Source organism: Symphodus melops (assembly GCF_947650265.1).
Source record: "Symphodus melops genome assembly, chromosome: 10".
Taxonomy (NCBI): domain Eukaryota; kingdom Metazoa; phylum Chordata; class Actinopteri; order Labriformes; family Labridae; genus Symphodus; species Symphodus melops.
This window is the reverse complement of record NC_136700.1, coordinates 24,077,147-24,089,629: the sequence shown is the minus strand read 5'-3', so window position 1 is coordinate 24,089,629 and position 12,483 is coordinate 24,077,147. Positions and strand designations below refer to the sequence as shown.

At 40.3% G+C, this 12,483-nt stretch overlaps 2 protein-coding genes across 2 annotated transcripts; both read left to right on the top strand.

The window, feature by feature from the left end:
• On the top strand, window positions 1-4,383 carry LOC306830044 (trace amine-associated receptor 1-like; the record flags this gene model as incomplete). Its single annotated transcript, XM_079353265.1, has 3 exons — window positions 1-631; window positions 3,894-3,904; window positions 4,042-4,383. The coding sequence occupies 3 exons, from the start codon at window positions 1-3 to the stop codon at window positions 4,381-4,383; spliced, it is 984 nt and encodes a 327-aa protein (XP_079209391.1).
• A 1,489-nt stretch (window positions 4,384-5,872) lies between these two features.
• Window positions 5,873-6,865, top strand: LOC306830622 (trace amine-associated receptor 1-like; the record flags this gene model as incomplete). Its single annotated transcript, XM_079354209.1, has 1 exon — window positions 5,873-6,865. The coding sequence occupies one exon, from the start codon at window positions 5,873-5,875 to the stop codon at window positions 6,863-6,865; it is 993 nt and encodes a 330-aa protein (XP_079210335.1).
• Window positions 6,866-12,483: the final 5,618 nt, after the last annotated feature.

Here is a 12,483-nt window from a genome sequence, read left to right as displayed (position 1 = left end):
ATGTTGGCAACAGCATCAATTCTCAATCTTTCCTTCATATCAGTTGACCGATACTACGCTGTTTGTCAACCTCTGCTTTACAGAAGAAAAATATTTGTGAATGTTGTTTTGATCATGATTCTGATCTGTTGGAGTATTTCAGTTCTTATAGGTTTTGGAATAGTTTTTTTGCAGTTAAATATTTTGGGTGTTGAAGAGTTTCATTATACTCATGTTGTATGTGAAGGACGATGTATTTTCTTTCAGAGTAGAGTGTCTAGTACTGTTTCCTCGGTGGCTGCTTTTTACTTTCCTGGAATAATTATGGTTGGCATTTACCTCAAGATTTTTCTTGTGGCACAGAGACAGTTTCGCAGCATACAGAACTCAGGCTGTGTGACCTCAACCAAAACATCAAACACAGGCCAGACAAAAGCTACTAAAACCCTGGCTATTGTAATGGGGGCTTTCCTGTTCTTTTGGACTCCATTTTTTATTTCAAATATCATCAATCCTTACATTAGTTACTCAACACCGCCAACATTTATTGTACCACTTGGATGGTTGGGATATTTAAATTCTGCTGTAAACCCTATGATTTATGCATTCTTCTATAGTTGGTTCAGAAAGGCTTTTAAATTATTAATCTCAGGTCACATATTTAAATCTGACATTTCACAGACAAATCTTTTCAATGAATAAACTGATGAACAGTTTAGGTTTTGTGAAGTAAACAACAGACCACCACTGGTTTAGTTGGTTGACCAGAATGCAGTGGAACCTTTTTTTGCTGGAATTTGTCGAATGATATTATCCCAGGCTCTTTTCATTTTAGCTTCTATCCTTTTTGCTTTAACATTGATGTTTGATCACATAAACATCAACATAACTGTTAAAATAATGTTGTCCTAAGCATTTGAGTTTCTCTTAACTTGTGAGTAGTATCCTTATGAATTTCACCCCATTGAACATCATCCAGTTTAATTTAAAAAAAAGAGAATGCTTTGCTCCTTTAATAAGAGAGCTACACACCAAAAAAGTGGAGTATTTTTAACCATTAACTGATTTTCCTTCAGAAACAGGAAATGTCAATAGTGCCACAACAGAAATAGGCATCCTTGAATATTTTGGTGATGTACTTCTTCACCTATATATTACTGTTGCCCTTAAACTATGCTTTTCATCTGATTAACTCCTTCTGTCCATTCTGTAGTTCAGGGGAGGATAATGAGCGGAGGTAGGTGAGTCTATAATGTGTGCTGATCCGATCTGAATCCGGTTAACGCAGGAGAAGGCAGAAGTTGAGCATAGGGTAACTGCAGGCAAAGAACAAGAATTTTACTGCAGCCCAACTTCTACACACCTGATCCCACTCCTGCAATCAAGAGCACACGCTGCAAGCTCGGATGAAGCAGAGGTCATGACATTTGTGTTGATATATTAATTCCGTTGGACTACACATAGCATTGACATAAAGGCAAATATTGTCACTTTAGCATCTGTTACTTTGTCTGTTTTATCTGCGTTGTTTTTTTTACATCATGTCTTGCCTCAGGATACTACACACCCCCCTCTAATCTGATATAGGTTAGTCTCCAGCTGTTAACAGCATTAATTATGTATCATACAGAGTGCATATGTAAAAACAGTTTTTGACCTGTAATTAAACTTATTTCAAAGCAAACTCTGGATATACATTGACACCATTTTCTCTCAAAGCTTGACAAAGTAGTCGTCAATAGTTTCTCTGTTCATATAATACTTTGAAGAATTTAAGTCTGATTTAAGAGGCATGTAGGTGCTGCATTGAACACAAATGATAGTTATGTAAAGTTCAATGTTACCTTTTATGTTTGAGCAATAAATGCTTGATACGAGAAAAAAATTAAGCCCCGTTTTGACCAAAGATCCCCAGAACTAAAAGGTTCAGGTACTCTGGTACTTGCAAATGACTTAATTGATGAACAATAGAAAAAAGATAAGTGCTGTGTTTCGTGTGTCATTAAAGAAAAGAGGACTCTAATCAAAATGTTAGAAGTACTAACAAATCACTCATCACATTTCACCAAGACACAGTTTTCAGGAAGATAATTTATATTTACCCCTGCAATGAATTTCTTAAAGTTAATATTAAAGAATTTTTTGAGATTGTGACATTTGAACATCAGAACATGTTTTTTTTTTATTATTATCATGAATTGTATTTCATTGTATTTGTAATGAAAGAAAACATACACAAGTAACTAATTATTTTATACAAACATAAATGTAGATTATTTTTGTAGAAGTCAAACCAAGTTGTTTTATCTCCATTAATAAGTGAATAACTTAAATTACACTTCAATAAAAACTCAAGTTCAAGAGATGAAAACAAACTATAAAGGTTTTAAATCCAGGTGAAAACTCTCTTCTCTTCTTTTGTTTGATTGTCTATTTATTTTTATTTTTAGTTTAGTTAATTTGTTCTTAAAGTCATACTTAGTCTAATCTAAATGATGTTTAAGATCTAACACTTTAAGTTCCATTGTTTAATAGTGAAGGGACATTTACTGCCTGCTGTATCTTTTTTTTCTGTCTGCTGGGACAGATTGTCCAACCTCCATCCCTAAAGGTCTTTTATTTAACCTCTGACTTTACTGGCTACAGAGGCAGAGCTCATATAGTCCAAGATAAACAGACCACATATGTGCTCAGATCGTGCTCTGTTGGCCACACTGTCCTGCTAACTATGGAAGGTAAGTTTAGGATTTACTTTGTGTATGTGAACTTGCAAATGCTCATATTTTTTATTTCTTCATGAAGTAGAAATTAATGACTTGAAATGTTTGTTTCTTATTAATCAGACTGTCTTTAGCAATGAGGAAGGTCAAAACAAATGACCATGATTTACAAAGTAGTTCTAAGCTGTGTGCAAAAGAAATAGACAATTGATGTCTGATTTGGATTGACTGATCATAAACCAAACTTTATTCCTCTGACTCTTTTTTCTCAACTAAATTCACTCCTATTTTGTTTTTACCATACCCATAAGTGTTTCCCTCTACATAGTTTTTGGAGTTATAATAATCCTGACAGTGTGTGGAAACCTTTTGGTCACTTTCTCAGTGGCTTATTTTAAGCAGCTCCATACTCCAACAAATGATCTGATTTTCTCTCTGGCTATGTCTGACCTGCTTTTAGGGATACTATGTTTCCTTCAATGATTCAAACTGTTGAGTCTTGTTGGTATTTTGATGACTTCTTCTGTAAAGTCTAATTGAGTTCTGTTTACATGTTGTGTACAGCATCAATTCTTAATCTGTCTTTCACATCATTCGATTGATACTCTTTGCCAACCTCTGCTTTATAGAAGAAATGATGCAAAGCTAACATTTTGGGAATGTTTTTTATCTTTACAATCCAAATGATCATGAAAATGATGTCGTGAATGTGCAATTTGAATCACAATACATCTGCTAAGTGGCCTTTTAGAAACAACTAAGACCACCACTTATTTAGTCTGTTGACCAGAATGCAGGAACTTTCTGCTGGGATTTTCCAAAGATAGTTTCACAAGCTCTGTCTTTTTTGATACTGTGAATTTTTGTATAAGCATCACCATAACTGTGTTTAAATAATTTTTTTCTAAGCTTTTGAGATTCTCTTGACTCGTGAATTAGCATTCTTCAGAATTTCAAACCATATCATTCAATTCAAGTTGGAAGAAAAGGATACTTTGCTCTGTCTATATAGGAGGGCTACACACAGTGGTGGAGCATTTGTAACTTTCAACCTTTAACTGATTTTCCCTCAGAAATGCGAAATGTCAAAACTGTCACAATAGCACAACAATATGTAACAAGATGTTGAATATGTTTTCCAACTGAAATATCTGAAACAATCAACTCGGCCGCTTGAGTAAGTCCTTGTTTCAGAAATCAACAGGGTAAGTTGATTAGTTATTTAGATGACCTTGTCACAGTCAGTGATGGAAAAACAGGGAGGAGGACCAACTTGCAGAAAACCAACATTTATTAAACAAAAGGCAAAAACTTAGTCAAAAAACAAAATCCAAAACTTCAGGCAAATAGGCCGAAGTCAGTTCAGGTGGGCAGCCCTGTGACCGACCAGCAAAGGGCAGGACCTTTTCCAAAGGCCCAGGAGCCAGTCAGACCGCCGACAAAGGAACATCAGTTGTCGGTCGGACCACAGAGGAGAAGACGTCAGGTGTTGGCCAGACCGCAGGAGACGTCCTCAGGCGTCAGCCAGACCGCAGAGGAAACGTCGTCGGGAGTAGGCCAGACCGGCAAGGGGACGTTGTCAGGTGTCGACTGGACCGGTGAGAAGACATCGTTGGGCGTCGGCCGGACCAGCGAGGAGGCGTTGTCGGGCGTCGGCCTGATTGCTGAGGAAACCTCAACTTGACGGCGACGGCACTCAGCAGGAAAGGGACTAGAAGCAGACAACACTCTGCCGAAGCTGGTGGCAGACAGCGTTCTGCAGGAACAGGGACAGGTGGCAGACGGCGCTCTGCCGGAGCTGGTGGCAGACGGTGCTCTGCTGGAACAGGGACAGGAAGCAGACAGCCCTCTGTTGGAACAGGGACAGGAAGAGGACAGCGCTCTGCTGTCTTTATAACAACAATATTATGTGATTATAACAACAAGAGACAGGGGACAACAGTATTAAGCGGACAAAAGTGGCGACCTGTGCAAAGACACAAACCCCACAGGTGCACTGTATAGGTGCAAGCAATGGAAGCAGACAAATGAACTAGTTCAAATAGAACTTATTCTACTTTACCTAAAAAGCCCCTGCTAGTTTCTAATTAGATCCACAAGCAGAAATGTGTTCAAACGAGGATCAATATTGGAGATGCTTTTGAAGAGAGGTTATGCAGAAAAGTTTACAGACCGATGCAGAGCTGGCTAAACACTGAAGCTTCAGTGTCCCTGACATGGGAACATGCATGTGCATTGATTCTTGGGAGGAGGGGCCAGGGGGGATCACAGCTCTTTATCATTTTTTAAAATTTGGTTTTAAGTAACAATTAAAACGTTGCATGTCAGAGATAAATAATTACACCTTAAATGACAATATGGACTATTTCTTTTAGACTACAAATAGGCCATAACTGTCTTTACTCTCATTTCTGTAAAGTTGCACATACAGACTGACTGGAAAGGTTTGAAAGGTCAGGTAGCTTTGTTTGTGGCATGTAATAGTTGTTAATGAAAAACCACACAACATTTTATAATTGTTAAACAGACAGGGGTTGAAATCATGTCTAATTTTTCAATTGATGTCTGGATCACTAGTCCAAGAAAAGTGAGTCCTGTCAGCCATTTGTAAAGCTTCCAGAGAAACATTAAAAAAGTGAACTTTAAAAATTTCAGCTCAGAACCCATTGTTGAAATGTGAAGGGATATTCATGCTATACTTTTTTTTCCTGTCTGCTGGGACAGATTGTCCAACCTCCATTCCTGAAGGTTTTTTATTTAACCTTGCACTGTAATGGCCACAGAGGCAGAGCTCGTGTAGTACAAGAAAAGGTGACCTCATATGTAGCATATCCTGCTAACGATGGAAGGTAAGTGTAGGATGTGAATGGATTAAATCCTGAACAAATTTTGTTCAGTTTGTAAACTTGCCATGTTTTTTCATTCTGTCATAAGACAAAATTGATGTTTGAAAATATTTGATTTTGTAATTGAGCAGCAAAAGGGGAAGGCCAAAACAAGCCTAATGTTTTACAAAACAATTCTCAGCTGTGTGCAGAATCACGTGTCAAAAAAAGATAGCTGAGACATGATTTTGATTCACTGATCATAAACCAAACTTTATTTCCATTTCTTTTTTATCTTCTCAACAAAATTCATTAATATTTGTTCAATTCTTGTTTCCTTTAAAACAGATGGAGCCAGAACGCTGCTTTGAGTCCAGAAACAGTTCATGCTTGAAGACAACTTATCCCATACCCCTACGTGTTGCTCTCTACATCATTTTCGGGGTCATAGTCATTCTAACAGTGTGTGGAAATCTTTTGGTCACTTTCTCAGTGGCTTATTTTAAGCAGCTCCATACTCCAACAAATTACCTGATTTTCTCTCTGGCTATGTCTGACCTGCTTTTAGGGATACTAGTCATGTTTCCTTCAATGATTCATGCTGTTGAGTCTTGTTGGTATTTTGGTGACTTTTTCTGCAAAGTCTTCATGAGTTTTGCTTTCACGTTTTGTACGGCATCAATTTTCAATCTTTCCTTCATATCAGTTGACCGATACTATGCTGTTTGCCAACCTCTGCTTTACAGAAGAAAAATATCTGTGAATGTTGTTTTCATCATGATTCTGATCTGTTGGAGTATTTCACTTCTTGTTGGCTTTGGAATGATCTTTTTGCAGTTAAATATTTTGGGTGTTGAAGAGTTTTATTATAACCATGTTGTATGTGAAGGAGGATGTTTTTTCTTTGAGAGTGGCATATCTAGTTCTGTTTCCTCAGTGGTTACCTTTTATTTGCCCGGAATAATAATGGTTGGTGTTTACCTTAAGATTTTTCTGGTGGCACAGAGACAGTTTCGCAGCATACAGAACGCAGGCTGTGCAAACGTCAAAACTTCAAACACAGGCCAGAAAAAAGCCACTAAAACCCTGGCTATTGTAATGGGGACTTTTTTTTCCTTTTGGATTCCATTTTTCATCTGTAAAATCACCAATCCTTTCACCAATTACTCAACACCACCAGCATTTATTATAACAGTTGGATGGTTGGGATATTTAAATTCTGCTGTAAACCCTATGATTTATGCATTCTTCTATAGTTGGTTTAGAAAGGCTTTTAAATTATTAACCTCAGGTAACATTTTTAAATCTGACATTTCCCAGACAACACTTTTCATTGAATAAACTAATGAATAGCTACATTTCTGTGGAAATGGTGTTTGTTGAACAAGCAAAATGATTATCAAATTGTTGTTGTAAATTTAAAACACAAGTTATATGCTGATTGGGATATACAGTATGTATGTATGTTTGCATGTATGCATGCATACATGTATGTATGGTATGTATTGTAAGCATGTATGTATTTTACTGCTGATTGCAAACAAATTGCCCTTAAGTAGGGAAAATAAACAACTTTGAACCTGGAAATACGCCATTTAAATCAAATAAATCTGCTAAGGGGCCAAGAACTCAGACCACTACTGATTTAGTTAGTTGAACAGAAAGCAGTGAACCGTTCTGCTGTGAGTTCTCCAAGAATATCATAACAAGCTACAGTCGGTAATTTTTGCAACTCTAATTTTAGGTGAAACACTTTTTCTCTCACATAAACATACATACATCAACATAACTGTTAAAATAAATTTGTCTTAAGGTTTTGAGTTACTCCGAACTTGTGAATTAGCATTCCTTCGAATTTCACCCCACCGGATATCATTCAGTTTAAGTTGGAAAAAAAGGTGCTTTGGTCCTTTGATAGGAGAACTACACACTTATTAGTGGAGTATATGCCTCCTTCATCCTTCCACTATTTTCCTTCAGAAAAAGGACATTTAAAAACTGTCACAACAGAACTATGGAGACATGATTTTGGTACCAGACTCATGTAAAGCAGTGTAGCTGTAGAGAATTCAATTAAAAGCCTACTTTTTGCTCAACCATCTTCCAATTTCGGTGTGAGAGGAAGACATCCTTTTCATTCAGAGTAGGTTGAAAACGTTCTTTTTCGATAGTGTTTATAGATAAGGCTGACGTAGGCCTGACATGGACCCGCACTTTGTTGCTAAAAGTTAAAACTGCCAGGGGTCCTTTTCACTCAAAACCTCCAGACAACCACAAGCCACCATTTTTTGTGTCTCTGCTTGTCCACACACTCTCACCAGTCCACAACTGTGTGACCTGGCTTTAAGAGGTTTTAACATAAAAAATCTAATTAAGTATTTAGATAGATAGATAGATAGATAGATAGATAGATAGATAGATAGATAGATAGATAGATAGATAGATAGATAGATAGATAGATAGATAGATAGATAGATAGATAGATAGATAGATAGATAGATAGATAGATAGATAGATAGATAGATAGATAGATAGATAGATAGATAGATAGATAGATAGATAGATAGATAGATAGATAGATAGATAGATAGATAGATCATCAGAAAGTTATAATGATACTGGTGCAACTCACAATTGGACCAATGACCATCCTGCTTCTGGTGTATGTATCTCCCCTCAATTCCATACCCCTACTTGTTGCCCCTAAAAAACCTTTAAACATAGTTAGCAACCTAGGTGTAACCAAAAACACTGCTCCTGTGGTCATGGGGTCCCCTCACACATCTCTCATCCGGCACAACATCCTGCTGTGTCCAGTCACCAATCCTATTAAGACATGTGAATACAGTTCATTTGTGAACCACAACATCAATCTTGACACCACACGTGTTGGGGAAAAGGCCTTAGCCCTGTGTTCTAATCAAACACCCATTAGCTAAGAGTCAACTCTTGGAAAGAAGCCAACCTTGATCAAATCCATCGCAAAGTGGGGGACCCTTCTATTCTTGCCCAGCTAGGTAATAAATCCAGAAGGTGTTTGAGAAAGTCGAGTTAGACTTCACCTCTCACAATAGTTCAGTGAAACACTTTATGGATTTTTTTTCACTTTCCTTTGTCTTCTTTCTTATTTCAAATTGTAGACTGCCAGGTCTCTGTCCACCAACCAGACTTTAAGAAGATTTGAAACTTGAAACCCACCATAATAACCATCAGTCTTTCCTTCATTAAGCTAGTTCATCCTAACTTGTTCTGGGACCAAACAGTTTTTTTGTTTTTTTTTAATTGAACCTGGAAAACCTCCCTGGAAAACCTCCCTGGAAAACCTCCCTGGAAAACCTCCCTGGAAAACCTGGAAAACATAACTGTTTAAAATACACGTATATGGTTGTAGTACTCACAAGGGGCAACATCAATAGCTCTAAATTGTATTTCATTTTGAAATTGACCAGATGCTCTCTGCATTCTGCAGTGTCTTCCAATATGGAGGGAGATATTGTAAATATTCTGAAAGGGAAACAAATGAAATGTGTCTCTTTGGACTTGAAAAGTGAAGCCGATGCAGAAGTGCCATGTCCTGCCCCATCCAATTGAGGCTGGCTCCAGGAACAGCATCAGACACATACACACAAAAGGCAAACATTTTTTGCAATGTTTACTTGATTGACAGGTGGGTGTCTGCCTCATCTCCAGCTTTTAGCCTGTTGTTACGTTGACTGAAAGTTAGATTGAGATAGCACAGATGGGCAGCGCCACTCAGGCTTCGTCCATTCGTCCATTCGTCCATCTCCTGACGAAGACCAGAGGGCGGGCTCACATTACTCCGGTTTTAGAATCACTGCATTGGCTCCCCGTGTCTTTCAGGATCGATTTTAAGGTTCTTTTAATGGTTTTTAAGTGTATTAATGGTCTTGGGCCTTCTTATCTGTCAGAATTGCTTTTACCATATGAGCCTTCGCGGTCCCTGCGCTCCTCCGGCAGAGGTCTTTTAGTCATCCCAAAAGTCAGGACACACACCCACGGCGAGGCATCCTTCAGTTTTTACGGCCCTCGCCTCTGGAACAGCCTGCCGGAGGACCTCAGGGCCGCAGAGAACGCTCATATTTTTAAGAGCAGGCTCAAGACCCACCTTTTTAGTCTAGCTTTTAAATAATATTTATTCATTTTATCTGTTATGATTTTAGCATTTTATGTTTACTTATCTCTTACCATCATTCTATTGGTTTTAGCTTTATTCAGTTTATTGTTTGGCCTCATTTTAAAAGTTTTATGTATTTTACGTCTCTTGCCAGTGTTTCCTCCGAGGGAGCCCTCTGTGTCGGGAGCGGTGGAGGGCTGTGGCTGCCTGGGCGCCGTCCTGCGGTGTCTGGGTGGAGGTCAGGGGTCCCGGCCCCGCCTCCCCTGGGCACCCTGTGATGGTGCCCCTGATGGCCGCGGCCGATCTGCCGCTCTCGATGCAGACGGCTCCTCTTTGGCGTTTACTTACCTGGTTCATCCGTACTCAGCCTTCTGTCCATATCATTGATGCTGGTGTGTGTGCATGTGTGTGTATGGGTTTAGGTCTGCGCATGTGTGTTGGAGCGTGGGGTGACTGTGAGTATGACTGTGAGTGTGATACTGTCTGTATGCGTGGGGGATGGTGGGAATGATTTTAATGTGATTTTAATGTGATGTTAACATGTAAAGCACTTTGTGCTACTTTTAAAAGTATGAAAAGCGCTTTATAAATAAAGTTTGATTTGATTTGATTTGATTAATGTTTACAGTCTTTGGCACCGTGTCAACCAGTCTTAACATTTTGTTTTAACACATAAAATGGGCCATACATTGTTAACGTGAGCTCAGCTGAAGATCGATCGATCGATAGATAGATACTTTATTGATCCCGAGGGAAATCCAAGGCATCCAGTAGCAGTATACAGACAGGCAGGACACAATACATTAGTTACAATACACACCTGCTGTCCCCCCTCCCCTCTGTATACAATAATCCCCCAAACAAGATTTAGGAGCCCCTATGTGACTAAGAGTAAACATAATTACAGGTTAAACCTGTGCAGTTAGCATTAGCATTAGACTTAAAACTTATATAGCATAATGTACATAACTTGTGAGGAGAAAAAAACATGTGCTGATTAAAAGAGACCTGTAAACAGTTAAAGAGCCTTGGAAACAAGGGCTGACCTTCTAGAAACTAGTTACATGTGTATGTACAGAGGTGTTTGAGGTAGTGCCAGAGGTGTGAGTACAGTCATTAAACAGTCAATGCAGGGATGCAGATTGGGCCATTGGCATGCTCAGCAACATAAAGGAGTAGTGATTAGCATTAAGTGTCCAAAACAATAAGGTGAAACCAGGAGTGATTAGGGTGATCATGTCAACCATTACAGATGTAGCATAACACAACAGTAGGATAAAACCAGACATGATTAGGGTGATTATCATTAAAGTGACCAGTGCTCAGTAAGGTGACTATCAATATGCATTAAAGTGTCCAACTGGAGGCTGACTGAGGTCAGCAGTGCAGATGAGGAGTGAGAAAAAAAGAAGTGAAAAATGAGTCCAGAATTCGCAGTGTGCTTCTTCCCTGCTGTAACAGTGAAGTGTTGTACAGTCTTATGGCCAGGGGGACAAAAGAGTTCTTGAGTCTGTCTGTGGAGCACGACTGTGACAGCAGTCTGTCACTGAACATGCTCCTCTGCCCGGTGAAGGTGCTGTGCAGGGGGTGGTGTGTGTTGTCCATGATGGAGAGCATTTTGTGCTCTCCATCATCTATCAGCATTTGCTCTGTACCTACCACAGAGCCAGCCCTCTTCACCAGTGAGTCCAGCTCTGTACCTACCACAGAGCCGGCCCTCCTCACCAGTCTGTCCAGGCGTACTGCATCCCTCTTCTTGCAGCTTCCTCCCCAGCACACCGCTGCGTAAAAGAGGACGCTGGACACCACAGACTGGTAGAACATCTGCAGCAGCTTTTTGCAGATGTTGAAGGACCCCAGCCTTCTCAGGAAGTACAGACGACTCTGTCCCTTCCTGCAAGTAGTGTCCATGTTAGGCAACCAGTCCAGCTTGTCATCCAGTTGCAGCCCCAGATACCCGTAGGTCCTGACCACCTCTACGTCGACCCCCCGATGGAAACAGGTTCTAGATGTGGTTTGTTCCTTCGGAAGTCCACCACCCTCTCCTTGGTCTTGGAGGTGTTTAGCTGCAGATGGTTGGCATTGCACCACGTCACAAAGTCCTCGATCAGGCTCCTGTACTCCTCCTCCTGTCCATCCCTGACACAACCAACTATCGCAGTGTCATCTGAGTATTTCTGCATGTAGCAGAGCTCAGAGTTATACTGGAAGTCAGAGGTATACAGGGTGAACAGGACAGGGGAGAGCACAGTCCCCTGTGGTGCTCTCGTGCTGCTGACCACAGTGTCAGATGTGCAGTCCTTCAGTCTGACATATTGTGGTCTCTCTGTGAGGTAGTCAGTGATCCACCTCACCAGGTGCGAGTCCACCCTCATCTCGGTCAGCTTGTCTCTCAGTAGGAGGGGATGGATGGTGTCAAAGGCGCTTGAGAAATCAAAGAACATGATTCTCATCACACTGCTCCCTTTGTCCAGATGAGAGTAAGCCCTGTGTAGAAGATCGAGGATGGCATCGTCCACGCCCACCTTTGCCTGGTTTGAAAACTGCAGGGGATCCTGTGCGTGTTGGACCTGGGGTCTGAGGTGTTGGAGCAGCAGCCGTTCAAAGGTCTTCATAATGTGGGATGTCAGAGCGATTGGTCTGAAGTCGCCTGGCTCACTGGGGTTTTTCTTCTTGGGGACCGGGGTGAGGTACAAGGTCTTCCAGAACACAGGAACCTTCCCAAGCCGCAGGCTCATGTTGAAGATGTGCTGAAGTGGCTCCCCCAGCTCAGCAGAGCAGGCCTTTATCATCCTGGGACACACCTTGTCCGGGCCTGTCCGGT